General features: G+C 42.5%; 1 protein-coding gene across 1 annotated transcript in view; it reads left to right on the forward strand.

Moving 5' to 3' along the window:
• The window catches only part of stab1 (stabilin 1), a 168,508-nt gene that overhangs the window by 16,346 nt on the left and 130,714 nt on the right, over window positions 1–21,448 (forward strand). Inside the window, exons 6-14 of the mRNA XM_042304863.1 lie at window positions 1,380–1,490; window positions 2,835–3,025; window positions 9,950–10,080; window positions 10,869–10,996; window positions 11,072–11,154; window positions 12,630–12,752; window positions 13,836–13,976; window positions 14,672–14,743; window positions 20,607–20,720. Of these exons, the coding sequence (XP_042160797.1) occupies window positions 1,380–1,490; window positions 2,835–3,025; window positions 9,950–10,080; window positions 10,869–10,996; window positions 11,072–11,154; window positions 12,630–12,752; window positions 13,836–13,976; window positions 14,672–14,743; window positions 20,607–20,720 (1,094 nt within the window). The remainder of the gene's footprint in view (window positions 1–1,379; window positions 1,491–2,834; window positions 3,026–9,949; window positions 10,081–10,868; window positions 10,997–11,071; window positions 11,155–12,629; window positions 12,753–13,835; window positions 13,977–14,671; window positions 14,744–20,606; window positions 20,721–21,448) is intronic.

Here is a 21,448-nt window from a genome sequence, read left to right on the forward strand (position 1 = left end):
TGGGGCCCCACAAGGGTGCGTTCTGAGCCCTCTCCTGTACTCCCTGTTCACCCACGACTGCGTGGCCATGCACGCCTCCAACTCAATCATCAAGTTTGCGGACGACACAACAGTGGTAGGCTTGATTACCAACAACGACGAGACGGCCTACAGGGAGGAGGTGAGGGCCCTCGGAGTGTGGTGTCAGGAAAATAACCTCACACTCAACGTCAACAAAACTAAGGAGATGATTGTGGACTTCAGGAAACAGCAGAGGGAACACCTCCCCATCCACATCGATGGAACAGTAGTGGAGAGGGTAGCAAGTTTTAAGTTCCTCGGCATACACATCACAGACAAACTGAATTGGTCCACTCACACAGACAGCATCGTGAGGAAGGCGCAGCAGCGCCTCTTCAACCTCAGGAGGCTGAAGAAATTCGGCTTGTCACCAAAAGCACTCACAAACTTCTACAGATGCACAATCGAGAGCATCCTGGCGGGCTGTATCACCGCCTGGTATGGCAACTGCACCGCCCTCAACCGTAAGGCTCTCCAGAGGGTAGTGAGGTCTGCACAACGCATCACCGGGGGCAAACTACCTGCCCTCCAGGACACCTACACCACCCGATGCTACAGGAAGGCCATAAAGATCATCAAGGACATCAACCACCCGAGCCACTGCCTGTTCACCCCGCTGCCATCCAGAAGGCGAGGTCAGTACAGGTGCATCAAAGCTGGGACCGAGAGACTGAAAAACAGCTTCTATCTCAAGGCCATCAGACTGTTAAACAGCCACCACTAACATTGAGTGGCTACTGCCAACACACTGCCAATGACACTGACTCTACTCCAGCCACTTTAATCATGGGAAATGATGTAAATATATCACTAGCCACTTTAAACAATGCTACCTTATATAATGTTACTTACCCTACATTGTTCATCTCATATGCATACGTTGTTACTGTACTCTATATCATCGACTGCATCCTTATGTAATACATGTATCACTAGCCACTTTAACTATGCCACTTGGTTTACATACTTATCTCATATGTATATACTGTACTCGATATCATCCACTGTATCTTGCCTATGCTGCTCTGTACCATCACTCATTCATATATCCTTATGTACATATTCTTTATCCCCTTACACTGTGTATGACAGTAGTTTTTTTTTGGAATTGTTAGTTAGATTACTTGCTCGTTATTACTGCATTGTCGGAACTAGAAGCACAAGCATTTCGCTACACTCGCATTAACATCTGCTAACCATGTGTATGTGACAAATAAAATTTGATTTGATTTGATTTGATTTAGTGATCTCATTTAGTGAAAGGTACTTCAGTACTGTAGGTTGGTGTCTACAGATGATGTGTATTGTGTTTCCTCCAGTCTCTGCTGCCTGTAAGAACTGCAGTGCCTACTCCCACTGTAAAGGAGTGGCAGAGAACTCCGTGTGTCAATGTCTTCCTGGGTTTCACAAGACTGGAGACCGATGCTCAGGTGACAGTGTTCATAGATATCACTAGGGTGACAAAATTCTGCTAACTTTCCTAAAATTCATATGCTGCTCATTTATTGTATATTCCGCTCTGTTCCATTCTATTCTGCTCTTTTCTATTTTATTCTATTCTGCTCTATTCTGTTCTATCCTGTTCTATTCTGTTCTATTCTATTCTATTCTGTTCTATTCTGTTCTATTCTATTCTATTCTATTCTGTTCTATTCTGTTCTATTCTGTTCTATCCTGTTCTATTCTGTTCTATTCTGTTCTATTCTGTTCTATTCCGTTCTATTCTGTTCTATTCTGTTCTATCCTGTTCTATTCTGTTCTATTCTGTTCTATTCTGCTCTATTCTGTTTTATTCTGTTCTATTCTGTTCTATCCTGTTCTATTCTGTTCTATTCTGTTCTATCCTGTTCTATTCTGTTCTATTCTGTTCCATTCTGTTCTATTCTGTTCTATTCTGTTCTATTCTGTTCTGTTATAATATATTCTGTTCCATTCTGTTCTATTCTGTTCCATTCTGTTCTATTCTGTTCTATTCTGTTCTATTCTGTTCTGTTATAATATATTCTGTTCCATTCTGTTCTATTCTGTTCTATTCTGTTCTATTCTGTTCTATTCTGTTCTATTCTGTTCTATCCTGTTCTATTCTGTTCTATTCTGTTCTATCCTGTTCTATCCTGTTCTATCCTGTTCTATTCTGTTCTATTCTGTTCTATCCTGTTCTATTCTGTTCTATTCTGTTCTATTCTGTTCTATTCTGTTCTATCCTGTTCTATCCTGTTCTATCCTGTTCTATTCTGTTCTATTCTGTTCTATTCTGTTCTATTCTGTTCTATTCTGTTCTATTCTGTTCTATTCTGTTCTATTCTGTTCTATTCTGTTCTATTCTGTTCTATTCTGTTCTGTTATAATATATTCTGTTCCATTCTGTTCTGTTACAATATATTAAGTTATGTTATAATATATTCTGTTCTATTCTGTACTATCCTGTTCTATTCTGTTCTATTATGTTCTATTCTGTTCAATTCTGTTCTGTTATAATATATTCTGTTCCATTCTGTTCTGTTACAATATATTAAGTTATGTTATAATATATTCTGTTCTATTCTGTTCTATTATGTTCTATTCTGTTCTATTCTGTTCTATTCTGTTCTATTCTGTTCTATTCTGTTCTATTCTGTTCTATTCTGCTCTGTCCTGTTCTATTGTATTCTGTTTCAATCTGTTCTATTCACTTGTATTCTGTTCTATTCTGTTTTATTCTATTCTGCTATGATCCCCTCTTATTTACTCTCTTCTATTCCGTTCCATAATTGAATATTTATATTATTTCCCAGGTTTTTGTTCTGCTAAACAATGTGATGTGAATGCGGACTGTTCTTGGCTGGGGGGGCGGCTGTTCCAGTGCCAGTGTAAGGCAGGTTACAAGGGGGATGGTCGGATGTGTGTTCCCATCAACCCATGTGACGAGGACAACGGAGGCTGTCCTCGTAATTCCACTGTCTGTGTCTATAATAGCCCTGGCAAGGTGAGTCTGTGTATATACCAGCAGGGTTAAACTGTGTCTATTCCAGCAGGGTTAGTCTGTTTCTATACCAGCAGGTTTAGTCTGTGTCTATACCAGCAGGGTTAGTCTGTCTATACCAGCAGGGATAGTCTGTGTCTATACCAGCAGGGTTAGTCTGTCTATACCAGCAGGGTTAGTCTGTCTATACCAGCAGGGTTAGTCTGTGTCTATACCAGCAGGGTTAGTCTGTGTCTATACCAGCAGGGTTAGTCTGTCTATACCAGCAGGGTTAGTCTGTCTGTACCAGCAGGGTTAGTCTGTCTATACCAGCAGGGTTAGTCTGTCTATACCAGCAGGGTTGAACTGTGTCTATTCCAGCAGGGTTAGTCGGTCTATACCAGCAGGGTTAGTCTGTCTATACCAGCAGGGTTGAACTGTGTCTATTCCAGCAGGGTTAGTCGGTCTATACCAGCAGGGTTAGTCTGTCTATACCAGCAGGGTTAGTCTGTGTCTATACCAGCAGGGTTAGTCTGTCTATACCAGCAGGGTTAGTCTGTCTGTACCAGCAGGGTTAGTCTGTCTATACCAGCAGGGTTAGTCTGTCTATACCAGCAGGGTTGAACTGTGTCTATTCCAGCAGGGTTAGTCTGTCTATACCAGCAGGGTTAGTCTGTCTGTACCAGCAGGGTTAGTCTGTCTATACCAGCAGGGTTAGTCTGTCTATACCAGCAGGGTTAGTCTGTCTATACCAGCAGGGTTAGTCTGTCTATACCAGCAGGGTTAGTCTGTCTGTACCAGCAGGGTTAGTCTGTCTATACCAGCAGGGTTAAACTATGTCTATACCAGCAGGGTTAGTCTGTCTATACCAGCAGGGTTAGTCTGTCTATACCAGCAGGGTTAAACTGTGTCTATTCCAGTAGGGTTAGTCTCTCTATACCAGCAGGGTTAGTCTGTCTATACCAGCAGGGTCAGTCTGTCTATACCAGCAGGGTTAAACTATGTCTATACCAGCAGGGTTAGTCTGTCTATACCAGCAGGGTTAGTCTGTCTATACCAGCAGGGTTAAACTATGTCTATACCAGCAGGGTTAGTCTGTCTATACCAGCAGGGTTAGTCTGTCTATACCAGCAGGGTTAAACTGTGTCTATTCCAGTAGGGTTAGTCTCTCTATACCAGCAGGGTTAGTCTGTCTATACCAGCAGGGTCAGTCTGTCTATACCAGCAGGGTTAGTCTGTCTGTACCAGCAGGGTTAGTCTGTCTATACAGCAGGGTTAGTCTGTCTATTCCAGCAGGGATAGTCTGTCTATACCAGCAGGGTTAGTCTGTCTATACCAGCAGGGTTAGTCTGTCTATACCAGCAGGGTTGAACTGTGTCTATTCCAGCAGGGTTAGTCTGTCTATACCAGCAGGGTTAGTCTGTCTATACCAGCAGGGTTAGTCTGTGTCTATACCAGCAGGGTTAGTCTGTCTATACCAGCAGGGTTAGTCTGTCTGTACCAGCAGGGTTAGTCTGTCTGTACCAGCAGGGTTAGTCTGTCTATACCAGCAGGGTTAGTCTGTCTATACCAGCAGGGTTAGTCTGTCTATACCAGCAGGGTTAAACTATGTCTATACCAGCAGGGTTAGTCTGTCTATACCAGCAGGGTTAGTCTGTCTATACCAGTAGGGTTAAACTGTGTCTATTCCAGTAGGGTTAGTCTCTCTATACCAGCAGGGTTAGTCTGTCTATACCAGCAGGGTCAGTCTGTCTATACCAGCAGGGTTAGTCTGTCTGTACCAGCAGGGTTAGTCTGTCTATACAGCAGGGTTAGTCTGTCTATTCCAGCAGGGATAGTCTGTCTATACCAGCAGGGTTAGTCTGTCTATACCAGCAGGGTTAGTCTGTCTATACCAGCAGGGTTGAACTGTGTCTATTCCAGCAGGGTTAGTCTGTCTATACCAGCAGGGTTAGTCTGTCTATACCAGCAGGGTTAGTCTGTGTCTATACCAGCAGGGTTAGTCTGTCTATACCAGCAGGGTTAGTCTGTCTGTACCAGCAGGGTTAGTCTGTCTGTACCAGCAGGGTTAGTCTGTCTATACCAGCAGGGTTAGTCTGTCTATACCAGCAGGGTTAGTCTGTCTATACCAGCAGGGTTAAACTATGTCTATACCAGCAGGGTTAGTCTGTCTATACCAGCAGGGTTAGTCTGTCTATACCAGCAGGGTTAAACTGTGTCTATTCCAGTAGGGTTAGTCTCTCTATACCAGCAGGGTTAGTCTGTCTATACCAGCAGGGTCAGTCTGTCTATACCAGCAGGGTTAGTCTGTCTGTACCAGCAGGGTTAGTCTGTCTATACCAGCAGGGTTAGTCTGTCTGTACCAGCAGGGTTAGTCTGTCTATACAGCAGGGTTAGTCTGTCTATTCCAGCAGGGATAGTCTGTCTATACCAGCAGGGTTAGTCTGTCTATACCAGCAGGGTTAGTCTGTCTATACCAGTAGGGTTGAACTGTGTCTATTCCAGCAGGGTTAGTCTGTCTATACCAGCAGGGTTAGTCTGTCTATACCAGCAGGGTTAGTCTGTGTCTATACCAGCAGGGTTAGTCTGTCTATACCAGCAGGGTTAGTCTGTCTGTACCAGCAGGGTTAGTCTGTCTATACCAGCAGGGTTAGTCTGTGTCTATACCAGCAGGGTTGGTCTGTGTCTATACCAGCAGGGTTAGTCTGTCTATACCAGCAGGGTTAGTCTGTATCTATTCCAGCAGGGTTAGTCTGTCTATACCAGCAGGGTTAGTCTGTATCTATACCAGCAGGGTTAGTCTGTATCTATACCAGCAGGGTTAGTCTGTATCTATTCCAGCAGGGTTAGTCTGTATCTATACCAGCAGGGTTAGTCTGTATCTATGCCAGCAGGGTTACTCTGTCTATACCAGCAGGGTTAGTCTGTATCTATGCCAGCAGGGTTACTCTGTCTATACCAGCAGGGTCAGTCTGTATCTATACCAGCAGGGTTTGTGTGTATCTGTTAGTGCTGAGCGATTTAACCAAAATGTCGGTTACTTTTATTTTATTTTTAAAAGAATTGACCAACGTCGGATCAAATATTTAAATGCAATGAACTACAATGACCATAATCCATTGCGCGCGTACTTGCCTGGAGATGGAGAGAAGAGAGAAGGATGGAGCAGTTGCTTCACAATGTATCTCTAACTGAAATTTCATGAACTATTTATCGATAGTTGGTATTCAGCATTCATGTAAATATGCATTATTTAATTTGAACTACTACAATAGTGCTGTTGTCAGACAGCATAGACAGCAGCTCTATAGAGATGAGGTGATGACTTGGAATTAAATAATAAAGCCATCAAATAAAAAACAATGTAATAAACACAACAACTGAAATATTTTAGTGAAGTCATGTGAAGAAATGATGGTTAGTAATAAGCAGTAATGGACAGTCTCTACCATCATGTTACTTGTATTCATTACTTTATTCTGTGTTGTTACAGCACTCAACCCACATAATGCATAGTGCATTTAATGTCTAAAAACACCAATCAAACCTAAACCGAACCGACCTCAAAAAGCTTGAAATGCTTAGTTTAGTTATAATTTAATTGTTTTATCAAGGTAATTCACTGATAAACCAGCTTCTGTTCAGCAAATTTGCTACGCTATTGTTTTGGCTGAGAGCCCCTCTTCCAAGCTTGAATTGAGTAGGTCTCTCAAGACACCGGGGGTATCGGGTTACGTATCCACAGCAAGACACCGGGGGTATCGGGTTACGTATCCACAGCAAGACACCGGGGGTATCGGGTTACGTATCCACAGCAAGACACCGGGGTATCGGGTTACATATCCACAACAAGACACCGGGTGTATCGGGTTACATATCCACAACAAGACACCGGGGTATTGGGTTACGTATCCACAGCAAGACACCGGGGTATCGGGTTACGTATCCACAGCAAGACACCGGGGGTATCGGGTTACATATCCACAGCAAGACACCAGGGGTATCGGGTTACATATCCACAACAAGACACCGGGGGTATCGGGTTACATATCCACAACAAGACACCGGGTGTATCGGGTTACATATCCACAGCCTTTAACACTCATTCGCTGGTCTGTCCATCAATTTGTGTCAGAACGGTACATCACATCCTGAAAACTGAGAGTCTCCTGCAGCCATAAAGTAGTCCCATGGTTCTACGACAAACAGAAATGCTTTGATATGGAATAGAATTTGAAAAAATGTAACACAAATTGTAGATCTTAAACAAAACCACCTTGTGTTCATCACAGACGAACAAACTTTATATGAAATGAATTCTGAGATCGTAACCAATTTGTAGCATTGCTTGGCAACTGTTTGATTACAAGGGGAAAGAGAACAATGAATGAGGTCAGTGCATCAGGAAATTAGGCTGATAGCATTACAACTGTAATGTTGATTGTGAGTACATGTAGATTACAAAAATAGCTTCTTAGCGAAGAGCAATTTCTCAAGTAAGATCTTTACTAGGACTGCCTGGGAGTGATCTGAGTGGGGCGGAAAACTAACTGTTATTGGCCGAGGTTTGGAACCAGGCAGGCCAAAACTCCATCCCATCAAAACAGGCTGAAATTTCAGGCAGTCTTTTCAAACAGATCTTACACTGAAAGTTAATAATTGTCACATTTTCACAGTATTATTCCAACCTCATAGTGTGGAAAAATATATGAAACACAGGAAAATCTCATTTTTGAGTGCACTGGGCCTTTCACATTAACAACCAGTCTAGGTAATAGTGTTTAATGGGATGGTTAGGTGTATTTATTTGTATTTGATATTTTTTTTAACCTTTATTTTAAACCTCTACAGGATTGGTGGGTCCCACTCGGGACGGTTAAGCTAACATAGGCTAATGAGATTAGCATGAGGTTGTAAGTAACAAGAACATTTCCCAGGACATAGACATATCTGATATTGGCAAAGCTTAAATTCTTGTTAATCTAACTGCACTATCCAATATACAGTAGCTATTACAATTAAATAATACCATGTTATTATTTGAGGAGAGTGCACAGTTATGAACATGAAAAGTTATTAATAAACCAATTAGGCAGGCACATTTAAGCAGTCTTGATACAAATGTTTTAACAGAAATGTAATGGCTCATTGAATCAGTCTAAAACCTTGCGCATACACTGCTGCCATCTAGTGGCCAACATCTAAATTACACTTGGAATAATACATTATGGCCTTTCTCTTTTCAGATGGTATCAAGAATATGCATATCCTTGCTTCAGGTCCTGAACTACAGGCAGTTAGATTTGAGTACGTCATTTTAGGCAAAAAAAAAATGTAAAGGGTCTGATCCCTTAACCAGGCAAGTCAGTTAAGACAAATTCTTATTTACAATGACGGCCTACAGGAGAGCCAACTTCGGCGGAAGTCGTGACACTACCAGAAGGCCTCCTGCGGGGACGGGGGCTGGGATTAAAAATACATGTAATTAAAATATAGAACACACATCACAACAAGAGAGACACAACAACACTACTTAAAGAGAGACCTACGACAACAACATAGCAAGGCAGCAACACATGTCAACACAGCATGGTAGCAACACGACATAGTCATAGCCTGTTCTCTCTTCTCTATCTCTCCACATGGCGAGCCAAGTCGAGGTCCAAGAGGTTTCTTAACAGCTTCTACCCCCAAGACATAAGAATCCTGAACAGCTAATCAAAGGGGTACCCAGACCCCTCTTTTACACTGCTGCTACTCTCTGTTTATTATCTATGCACAGTCACTTTAACTCTACCTACATGTACATATTACGTCAATTACCTCACTAACCGGTGCCCCTGAGCATTGACTCTGTACCGGTTTCCAACTGTATATATCCTCCACATTGACTCTGTACCGGTTTCCAACTGTATATAGCCTCCACATTGACTCTGTACTGGTTTCCAACTGTATATATCCTCCACATTGACTCTGTACTGGTTTCCAACTGTATATAGCCTCCACGTTGACTCTGTACTGGTTTCCAACTGTATATAGCCTCCACATTGACTCTGTACTGGTTTCCAACTGTATATAGCCTCCACATTGACTCTGTACTGGTTTCCAACTGTATATATCCTCCACATTGACTCTGTACTGGTTTCCAACTGTATATAGCCTCCACATTGACTCTGTACTGGTTTCCAACTGTATATATCCTCCACATTGACTCTGTACTGGTTTCCAACTGTATATAGCCTCCACATTGACTCTGTACTGGTTTCCAACTGTATATAGCCTCCACATTGACTCTGTACTGGTTTCCAACTGTATATAGCCTCCACATTGACTCTGTACTGGTTTCCAACTGTATATAGCCTTGCTTTTTATTTTACTGATGCTGTTTAATTATTTCTTACCTTTATTTTTTACTTAACACTAATTATTTAAAAGATGTCTTAAAACTTCTTAAAGCATTGTTGGTTAAGGTCTTGTAAGCATTTCACTCTGAGGTCTACTACACCTGTTGTATTCGGCGCATGTGACAAATACAATTTGATTTGATTTGACAAGGCAGCAGCACAAAACATGATACAAACATTATTGGGCACAGACAACAGCACAAAACATGATACAAACATTATTGGGCACAGACAACAGCACAAAACATGATACAAACATTATTGGGCACAGACAACAGCACAAAGGGAAAGAAGGTAGAGACAACAATACATCATGCAAAGCAGCCACAACTGTGTGTATAGTTGAGTGGGATGGATAGGGTGTAACTCCAGTGTAACTCTGTGTGTAGGCTTGCAAAATTCCACTAAGTTATCCAAAAGTTTTTCAGAATTCCTGGTCGGAAGATTCTTGGAAGGATGGAATGTGCAGGGAATCTAGAACGTTGTGAAAGTTCCAATAAACGGGAAACTGAATGTCTGTATCTGTCTGTATCTGATCTTCCAGTCTAGATGTGATTGTATGCATGGTTGGGAGGGCTCTACCCCATCCTCCGGCTGTACCCTGAAGAATGTATGCAATGACACCACCTGCCACCCCAACGCCGGCTGTGAGACCGGCCTGGACGGATACCCCAGGTGGGTCAACCAATCAATCAAAATGTATTTTATAAAATTATAAAATGTTATTTGTCACAAAGCGCTTTACAGATAACCAGCCTAAAACCCCAAAGAACAAGCAATGCAGAGACAGAAGCACAGTGGCCAGGAAACCTAGAAAGAAACCTAGAAACCTGGTCACTGTCCTGGTCACTGTCCTGGTCACTGTCCTCACAAGAAGAATGTTGTAACCCAGGTAGGGTTGTAGTATTCTGGTAACTTTCCCAAAAATCACAGATTTTCCAGAAATCCTGGGTGGAAGTTTACTGGCATCAGAAAGAGAATAAGGAGAAGGAAATCTGGGAATCCTCATGGGAATTGTAACGAATGTTACTGGAATTTTGCAACTCTAAACTCAGGGGTGACCTGGCCAACTCTCCTCCTGGAGGGCTGCTAGGTCTGCAGGGTTTTGCTCCAGACCTGCTCTAACACAACTGATTCAGCTAATCAAGGATCTGATGAGCAGCTAAATAGTAGAACAAGGTGTGTTAGAGTAGGGCTGGAGCAAAACCCTGCACACCCAGAAAGATTTCCCCTCCGTAAATCATGCATGCCCAATAGCTCTCTGGGAGGAGGGCTGGACCCCCTGTAAATCCTGAACACCCAGTTACTCTCTGGGAGGAGGGCTGGACCCCCTGTAAATCCTGAACAACCAGTTACTCTCTGGGAAGAGGGCTGGACCCCCTGTATTTTAACTCTGAATTGAATGCTCTCCTTTTCTCTCTCTCTCTTTCTCTCTCTCTCTCTCTCTCTCTCTCCTCGGTCAGGTGCTTGTGTAATGCCCAACAGATCGGCGATGGCTACCGTTGTTATGGCAACCTGATGGAACGGCTAGTGGAGCTGAACAGGGAGGGGACACACAAGGGGAAGCTCTCTGGAGCCATCTTGCTATTTGGTACCCAACCTCCCTATATGTGTTATTGTTGTTGTTAAACGGCAGGTTACTAATGTCTGTTTTCTTTATATTCAGTGAGAGACTGTATGCTGACCATCAGCCAACAGGGACCTTTCACCGCTTTCGTCCCTCTTTCGTCCCTCATTGTGCCTCTAGCAGTAAGTTAACGTAACAACCTAAACCTTATAACGTAATCCTAACAACCTAACCCTTATAACTTAACCCTAACAACCTAACCCTTATAACGTAACCCTAACAACCTAACCCTTATAACGTAACCCTAACAACCTAACCCTTATAACGTAACCCTAACAACCTAACCCTTATAACGTAACCCTAACAACCTAACCCTTATAACGTAACCCTAACAACCTAATCCTAACAACCTAACCCTAACAACCTAATCCTAACAACCTAACCCTTATAACGTAACCCTAACAACCTAACCCTTATAACGTAACCCTAACAACCTAACACTAACAACCTAATCTTAACAACCTAACCCTTATAACATAACCCTAACAACCTAACCCTTATAACGTAACCCTAACAACCTAACCCTAACAACCTAACCCTAACAACCTAATCCTAACAACCTAACCCTTATAACGTAACCCTAACAACCTAACCCTAACAACCTAACCCTAACAACCTAATCCTAACAACCTAACCCTTATAACATAACCCTAACAACCTAACCCTAACAACCTAATCCTAACAACCTAATCCTAACAACCTGACCCAAACAACCTAACCCTAACAACCTAACCCAGAGGTTGATAATCATACTAACCTCACCCTGATCCCAGATTTGTCTGTGCTTTAGTCTTGGGGTCGTCAAACCTCTCCTCAGGACCCCCAGCCGTTCCCTGTCCAGGGGTCATCAAACCCCTCCTCAGGACCCCCAGCCGTTCCCCGTCCTGGGGTTATCAAACCTCTCCCCAGGACCCCCAGCCGTTCCCTGTCCTGGGCATTATCAAACCTCTCCCCAGGACCCCCAGCCGTTCCCTGTCCTGGGGATTATCAAACCTCTCCCCAGGACCCCCAGCCGTTCCCTGTCCAGGGATTATCAAACCTCTCCTCAGGACCCCCAGCCGTTCCCTGTCCAGGGATTATCAAACCTCTCCTCAGGACCCCCAGCCGTTCCCTGTCCAGGGATTATCAAACCTCTCCCCAGGACCCCCAGCCGTTCCCTGTATTAGAACTGTTTCAGATCTAGCACACCTGATTCTACAAGCTAATCATCAATCCCTTTAATAGGTCAATCAGGTGAGCTAGTTCAGGGCTACAACAGCATCAATGCTTTAGTCCACTCCTCTGCCTCATGGCAACCAGTCAGCTAAAGCACAATCAGATTTGAACAGGCCAGAGTTGCATCCCAAGCTTATGCTCTCTTCAGCTAAAGTGTTAGCAAGAAATAAATGTGTACAAAATTCCATGACTTTCCAGGAATCCTGGTTGCAAGATTTCTGGGTTTAAAAGGGAATGACTAGGAAAATTGTGAATCCTTCAACCAGGATTTTTGGAAAACCAGTGAATTTTGGGAAAATGACTGGAATGTTGCAGCCTTAGTGGCACCATTAGAGATGCAGCCCAGGTTACTGACTCCTGTCCTGTTGTCCATCCTCCTCAGGGCGTGACCGACGAGTCTGTGTGTCAACGTTACCTGGTGAGGGGTCAGTACCTGTATAAAAGCCTGGATAGAACCGACGTCTATACTGCAAGTGGACTACAACTCAGGTTCAAGCCCAATAAGGTGACTACAACTCAGGTTCAAGCCCAATAAGGTTAATGGAAATGCTATATTCTCATTCATCTGTATGTCTAGGCACATCATATCTTTCATATCTTGGTTCAAATCATATGTTTCAATAATTTTTCATCTACAGGATAAACTAGATCTCTGTGACTTTTCTCCAGATTTTAAAGCATTCTGAATACTGAATATTGAATGCTTTGGGTAAGGTCGCAAAATGCTGCATAGGTTTTCCCAGTTGGAATATTCCTGGAATCAGAAAGGGAATAAGCAGGAAATCCGATAATCCTCCAACAGGGATTTCTGGAAAACCTGGGATGTTACAGGAATTTTGCAACCCTAAATGATCTTGTTTCTAATCTTTAAAATGTCCTCCTTCTATAGGGTTGCATCTCAAATTGCATCCTATTCCCTTTATAGTTCACTACTTTTGACCAGGGCTCATAGGGCTCTAGGGAATAGGACTATATGGAAATAGGGTGCCATTTAGAATGCAGTTTACGTGTGTTTGGTCCCACCCCCAATGTGTTTGGAACCCACCCCCAATGTGTTTGGTCCCACCCCCAATGTGTTTGGTCCCACCCCCAATGGGTTTGGTCCCACCCCCAATGTGTTTGGTCCCACCCCCAATGTGGTGGTCCCACCCCCAATGTGTTTGGTCCCACCCCCAATGTGTTTGGTCCCACCCCCAATGTGTTTGGTGTTGTTTGACACAGATTACATGTGGTGGGCCCACCCCCAATGTGTTTGGTGTTGTTTGACACAGATTACATGTGGTGGGCCCACCCCCAATGTGTTTGGTGTTGTTTGACACAGATTACATGTGGTGGGCTCACCTCCAATGTGTTTGGTCCCACCCGCAATGTGTTTGGTGTTTGACACAGATTACATGTGGAGGTCCCACCCCCAATGGGTTTGGTGTTTGACACAGATTACATGTGGTGGTCCCACCCACAATGGGTTTGGTCCCACCCCCAATGTGGTGGTCCCACCCCCAATGTGGTGGTCGAACCCCCCAATGTGGTGGTCCCCACCCCCAATGTGTTTAGTCCCACACCCAATGTGTTTTGTGTTGTTTGACAGCAATTCATGTTGGTGAAGTCTCCTGAGACTCTCTACTCAGTCATCCAGCAGGACATCCCAGCAGCCAATGGGGTTATCCATATCATCGACCAGCCAATCATACCCAGGAACATCCTCCCTGACAGCCCAAAGGACGAGCAGGTGTTACCATGTTATTTGAATGAGTAGTACATCTCAACCCAGAGGTCCGCTCTACTGCTGGTTTTCCTTCGCATAGTGTTTTTAAATCCTGGTCCTAGGGGGCACATTTTAGTTTTTGTCCACAGCACTTAACACCTGATTCAAATAATCAACTCATCATTAAGACTTTTATTAGTGTAATCAGCTGTGTAGTGTTAGGACAAAAACAGAAATGTGCACTCCTTTGGGTCCCCAGAACCAGGATGAAGAAACACTACCATGGCATTATACTAAGCTACCACTTGTGATTGGATGACACCATAGAGTTGCATAGAGGGCCCAATTTTCACAAAACAGTACAATTGAGGACTTTCACCATTTTGAAGTAGCCAATTGGCTGGGACTTCCTACGGTATGGGTTAAGGAAGGATCATGTAATTCTATCAAGGTCAACAGGAGGGATCAGTCCATGAATTATGCTCATGAGAAAACATTCCATAACTCCAGGTGGTAGTATGCAACCTTACAGTTGGTTAACAGACTGTCAATAAACTCACAGAAGTAGTAGAAGAAGAAGAAATTAACTACTTTAAAATGGAGATACCCCTCAGATGCGCTGCCTATTTTGACACAGGAGCCAATATGGCAAAGCTACAAAGATGTGCTCTCTATCAAACTCTTTCGATGATAATGACTGATCGTTCTCTCACTTGAAGTTTGCTGATAAGACCATCGGGGAGATCCTGACAAAGGATGAGAAATACAACCGCTTCCTCTCGCTGGTGGACGTGAGTGGCCTCTAATGGTTTTTCACTAAATGTTTTGTTTCAGTGTTCATATTCACTAAATTCACTATCTATGATCAGGTCCCTCCATGTCCATGAAATCAGATTTATTATGATCTGAAACGCTAAACTGATCCTAGATCATCCTACTATGAATACAGGCCATGGTGGTATTCCTTCTGATGTACTTTACCTACTTATTGGACCGTTCTTAAATGCTTCTTAAAGCATTCTGCTGCTAGGTTATAGAGAAAGGGAAAAGGGGATACCTAGTCAGTTGTACAACAGCATTCTACTGGTTATAGAGAAAGGGAAAAGGGGATACCTAGTCAGTTGTACAACAGCATTCTACTGGTTATAGAGAAAGGGAAAAGGGGATACCTAGTCAGTTGTACAACAGCATTCTGCTGCTAGGTTATAGAGAAAGGGAAAGGGGGATACCTAGTCAGTTGTACAACAGCATTCTACTGGTTATAGAGAAAGGGAAAGGGGGATACCTAGTCAGTTGTACAACAGCATTCTGCTGGTTATAGAGAAAGGGAAAGGGGGATACCTAGTCAGTTGTACAACAGCATTCTGCTGCTAGGTTATAGAGAAAGGGAAAGGGGGATACCTAGTCAGTTGTACAACAGCATTCTACTGGTTATAGAGAAAGGGAAAAGGGGATACCTAGTCAGTTGTACAACAGCATTCTACTGGTTATAGAGAAAGGGAAAAGGGGATACCTAGTCAGTTGTACAACAGCATTCTACTGGTTATAGAGAAAGGGAAAGGGGATACCTAGTCAGTTGTACAACAGCATTCTGCTACTAGGTTATAGAGAAGGGGAAAGGGGGATACCTAGTCAGTTGTACAACAGCATTCTGCTACTAGGTTATAGAGAAAGGGAAAGGGGATACCTAGTCAGTTGTACAACAGCATTCTGCTACTAGGTTATAGAGAAAGGGAAAGGGGATACCTAGTCAGTTGTACAACAGCATTCTACTGGTTATAGAGAAGGGAAAATGGGATACCTAGTCAGTTGTACAACAGCATTCTGCTGCTAGGTTATAGAGAAAGGGAAAGGGGGATACCTAGTCAGTTGTACAACAGCATTCTACTGGTTATAGAGAAAGGGAAAAGGGGATACCTAGTCAGTTGTACAACAGCATTATACTGGTTATAGAGAAAGGGAAAATGGGATACCTAGTCAGTTGTACAACAGCATTCTACTGGTTATAGAGAAAGGGAAAAGGGGATACCTAGTCAGTTGTACAACAGCATTCTACTGGTTATAGAGAAAGGGAAAAGGGGATACCTAGTCAGTTGTACAACAGCATTCTGCTGCTAGGTTATAGAGAAAGGGAAAGGGGATACCTAGTCAGTTGTACAACAGCATTCTACTGGTTATAGAGAAAGGGAAAGGGGGATACCTAGTCAGTTGTACAACAGCATTCTGCTGGTTATAGAGAAAGGGAAAGGGGATACCTAGTCAGTTGTACAACAGCATTCTGCTGCTAGGTTATAGAGAAAGGGAAAGGGGGATACCTAGTCAGTTGTACAACAGCATTCTACTGGTTATAGAGAAAGGGAAAAGGGGATACCTAGTCAGTTGTACAACAGCATTCTACTGGTTATAGAGAAAGGGAAAAGGGGATACCTAGTCAGTTGTACAACAGCATTCTACTGGTTATAGAGAAAGGGAAAGGGGGATACCTAGTCAGTTGTACAACAGCATTCTGCTACTAGGTTATAGAGAAGGGGAAAGGGGGACACCTAGTCAGTTGTACAACAGCATTCTGCTGCTAGGTTATAGAGAAAGGGAAAGGGGGATACCTAGTCAGTTGTACAACAGCATTCTGCTACTAGGTTATAGAGAAGGGGAAAGGGGGATACCTAGTCAGTTGTACAACAGCATTCTGCTGCTAGGTTATAGAGAAAGGGAAAGGGGGATACCTAGTCAGTTGTACAACAGCATTCTACTGGTTATAGAGAAAGGGAAAAGGGGATACCTAGTCAGTTGTACAACAGCATTCTACTGGTTATAGAGAAAGGGAAAAGGGGATACCTAGTCAGTTGTACAACAGCATTCTACTGGTTATAGAGAAAGGGAAAAGGGGATACCTAGTCAGTTGTACAACAGCATTCTGCTGCTAGGTTATAGAGAAAGGGAAAGGGGGATACCTAGTCAGTTGTACAACAGCATTCTGCTACTAGGTTATAGAGAAAGGGAAAAGGGGGATACCTAGTCAGTTGTACAACAGCATTCTACTACTAGGTTATAGAGAAAGGGAAAAGGGGATACCTAGTCAGTTGTACAACAGCATTCTGCTACTAGGTTATAGAGAAAGGGAAAGGGGGATACCTAGTCAGTTGTACAACAGCATTCTACTGGTTATAGAGAAAGGGAAAGGGGGATACCTAGTCAGTTGTACAACAACATTCTACTGGTTATAGAGAAAGGGAAAGGGGGATACCTAGTCAGTTGTACAACAGCATTCTACTGGTTATAGAGAAAGGGAAAGGGGGATACCTAGTCAGTTGTACAACAGCATTCTACTGGTTATAGAGAAAGGGAAAAGGGGATACCTAGTCAGTTGTACAACAGCATTCTACTGGTTATAGAGAAAGGGAAAGGGGGATACCTAGTCAGTTGTACAACAGCATTCTACTGGTTATAGAGAAAGGGAAAAGGGGATACCTAGTCAGTTGTACAACAGCATTCTACTGGTTATAGAGAAAGGGAAAGGGGGATACCTAGTCAGTTGACCAACAGCATTCTGCTACTAGGTTATAGAGAAAGGGAAAGGGGGATACCTAGTCAGTTGTACAACAGCATTCTACTGGTTATAGAGAAAGGGAAAAGGGGATACCTAGTCAGTTGTACAACAGCATTCTACTGGTTATAGAGAAAGGGAAAAGGGGATACCTAGTCAGTTGTACAACAGCATTCTACTGGTTATAGAGAAAGGGAAAGGGGATACCTAGTCAGTTGTACAACAGCATTCTGATACTAGGTTATAGAGAAGGGGAAAGGGGATACCTAGTCAGTTGTACAACAGCATTCTGCTGCTAGGTTATAGAGAAAGGGAAAGGGGGATACCTAGTCAGTTGTAAAACAGCATTCTGCTACTAGGTTATAGAGAAGGGGAAAGGGGGATACCTAGTCAGTTGTACAACAGCATTCTGCTGCTAGGTTATAGAGAAAGGGAAAGGGGGATACCTAGTCAGTTGTACAACAGCATTCTGCTACTAGGTTATAGAGAAAGGGAAAGGGGGATACCTAGTCAGTTGTACAACAGCATTCTACTACTAGGTTATAGAGAAAGGGAAAGGGGGATACCTAGTCAGTTGTACAACAGCATTCTACTGGTTATAGAGAAAGGGAAAGGGGGATACCTAGTCAGTTGTACAACAGCATTCTACTGGTTATAGAGAAAGGGAAAAGGGGATACCTAGTCAGTTGTACAACAGCATTCTGCTACTAGGTTATAGAGAAAGGGAAAAGGGGATACCTAGTCAGTTGTACAACAGCATTCTGCTACTAGGTTATAGAGAAAGGGAAAGGGGGATACCTAGTCAGTTGTACAACAGCATTCTGCTACTAGGTTATAGAGAAAGGGAAAGGGGGATACCTAGTCAGTTGTACAACAGCATTCTACTACTAGGTTATAGAGAAAGGGAAAAGGGGATACCTTGTCAGTTGTACAACAGCATTTTGCTACTAGGTTATAGAGAAAGGGAAAGGGGGATACCTAGTCAGTTGTACAACAGCATTCTGCTACTAGGTTATAGAGAAAGGGAAAGGGGGATACCTAGTCAGTTGTACAACAGCATTCTGCTACTAGGTTATAGAGAAAGTGAAAGGGGGATACCTAGTCAGTTGTACAACAGCATTCTGCTACTAGGTTATAGAGAAAGGGAAAGGGGGATACCTAGTCAGTTGTACAACAGCATTCTACTACTAGGTTATAGAGAAAGGGAAAGGGGGATACCTAGTCAGTTGTACAACAGCATTCTACTGGTTATAGAGAAAGGGAAAGGGGGATACCTAGTCAGTTGTACAACAGCATTCTACTGGTTATAGAGAAAGGGAAAGGGGGATACCTAGTCAGTTGTACAACAGCATTCTACTGGTTATAGAGAAAGGGAAAAGGGGATACCTAGTCAGTTGTACAACAGCATTCTGCTACTAGGTTATAGAGAAAGGGAAAGGGGGATACCTAGTCAGTTGTACAACAGCATTCTGCTACTAGGTTATAGAGAAAGGGAAAAGGGGATACCTAGTCAGTTGTACAACAGCATTCTGCTACTAGGTTATAGAGAAAGGGAAAGGGGGATACCTAGTCAGTTGTACAACAGCATTCTACTGGTTATAGAGAAAGGGAAAAGGGGATACCTAGTCAGTTGTACAACAGCATTCTGCTACTAGGTTATAGAGAAAGGGAAAGGGGGATACCTAGTCAGTTGTACAACAGCATTCTGCTGCTAGGTTATTTTTTTATTTCACCTTTATTTAACCAGGTAGGCTAGTTGAGAACAAGTTCTCATTTGCAACTGCGACCTGGCCAAGATAAAGCGTAGCAATTCGACACATACAACAACACAGAGTTACACATGGAATAAACAAAACATACAGTCAATAATACAGTAGAACAAAAGAAAACAAAAAGTCTATATACAGTGAGTGCAAATGAGGTAAGTTAAGGAAATAAATAGGCCATGGTGGCGAAGTAATTACAATATAGCAATTAAACACTGGAATGGTAGATCGGCAGAAGATGAATGTGCAAGTAGAGATACTGGGGTGCAAAGGAGCAAGATGAATAAATAAATACCAGTATGGGGGTAGGTAGGTAGGTAGGTAGGTAGGTAGGTAGGTAGGTAGGTAGGTAGGTTATAGGTAGGTAGGTAGGTAGGTTATAGATAGGTAGATAGTAGATAGATAGATAGATAGATAGATAGATAGATAGATAGATAGATAGATAGATAGATAGATAGATAGATAGATAGATAGATAGATAGATAGATAGATAGATAGATAGATAGATAGATAGATAGATAGATAGATAGATAGATAGATAGATAGATAGATAGATAGATAGATAGATAGATAGATAGATAGATAGATAGATAGATAGATAGATAGATAGATAGATAGATAGATAGATAGATAGATAGATAGATAGATAGATAGATAGATAGATAGATAGATAGATAGATAGATAGATAGATAGTTAGATAGTTAGATAGTTAGATAGTTAGATAGTTAGATAGATAGTTAGATAGTTAGATAGTTAGATAGATAGATAGATAGTTAGATAGATAGATAGATAGATAGATAGATAGATAGATAGATAGATAGATAGATAGATAGATAGATAGATAGATAGATAGATAGATAGATAGATAGATAGATAGATAGATAGATAGATAGATAGATAGATAGATAGATAGATAGATAGATAGATAGATAGATAGATAGATAGATAGATAGATAGATAGATAGATAGATAGATAGATAGATAGATAGATATAGATAGAATTCATTCAACTAAAATGTGTCTTGCATTTAACTCTCTGAATCAGAGAGGTGCGGAAGACTGCCTTAATCGACAACTGCCTTGCTCAGGGGCAGAACGACAAATATTTACTTTGTAGAGAGCACTAATGATAATGCATGCTTTGATCAATATCTGTCTGTCTGTCTGTCTGTCTGTCTGTCTGTCTGTCTGTCTGTCTGTCTGTCTGTCTGTCTGTCTGTCTGTCTGTCTGTCTGTCTGTCTGTCTGTCTGTCTGTCTGTCTGTCTGTCTGTCTGTCTGTCTGTCTGTCTGTCTGTCTGTCTGTCTGTCTGTCTGTCTGTCTGTCTGTCTGTCTGTCTTTCAGAACTGTGGGACTACTCTGCCTCTGAGAGGTCCTGGTCCTCTCACTGTGTTCGTCCCGACCAACGATGCTGTGGACAGGTTCAGAGACGGCAGGCTGATATATATGCTGTTCCATGTGAGTACTAATACTATACTATATACATGCATGCTGTACCACGTGAGTACTACCGTGTAGACTACCGTCTACCCTTTTCCAACATTTTGTTACGTTACAGCCTTATTCTAAAATCGATGAATTAATGGTTTCCCTCATCAATCTACACACAATACCCCATAATGACATCACAATACCCCATAATGACATCACCATACCCCATAATGACATCACAATACCCCATAATGACATCACCATACCCCATAATGACATCACCATACCCCATAATGACATCACCATACCCCATAATGACATCACCATACCCCATAATGACATCACCATACCCCATAATGACATCACCATACCCCATAATGACATCACAATACCCCATAATGACATCACCATACCCCATAATGACATCACAATACCCCATAATGACATCACCATACCCCATAATGACATCACCATACCCCATAATGACATCACCATACCCCATAATGACATCACCATACCCCATAATGACATCACAATACCCCATAATGACATCACCATACCCCATAATGACATCACCATACCCCATAATGACATCACCATACCCCATAATGACATCACCATACCCCATAATGACATCACAATACCCCATAATGACATCACCATACCCCATAATGACATCACCATACCCCATAATGACATCACCATACCCCATAATGACATCACAATACCCCATAATGACATCACCATACCCCATA

The sequence above is a fragment of the Oncorhynchus tshawytscha genome, linkage group LG02, assembly GCF_018296145.1.
Source record: "Oncorhynchus tshawytscha isolate Ot180627B linkage group LG02, Otsh_v2.0, whole genome shotgun sequence".
NCBI lineage: Eukaryota > Metazoa > Chordata > Actinopteri > Salmoniformes > Salmonidae > Oncorhynchus > Oncorhynchus tshawytscha.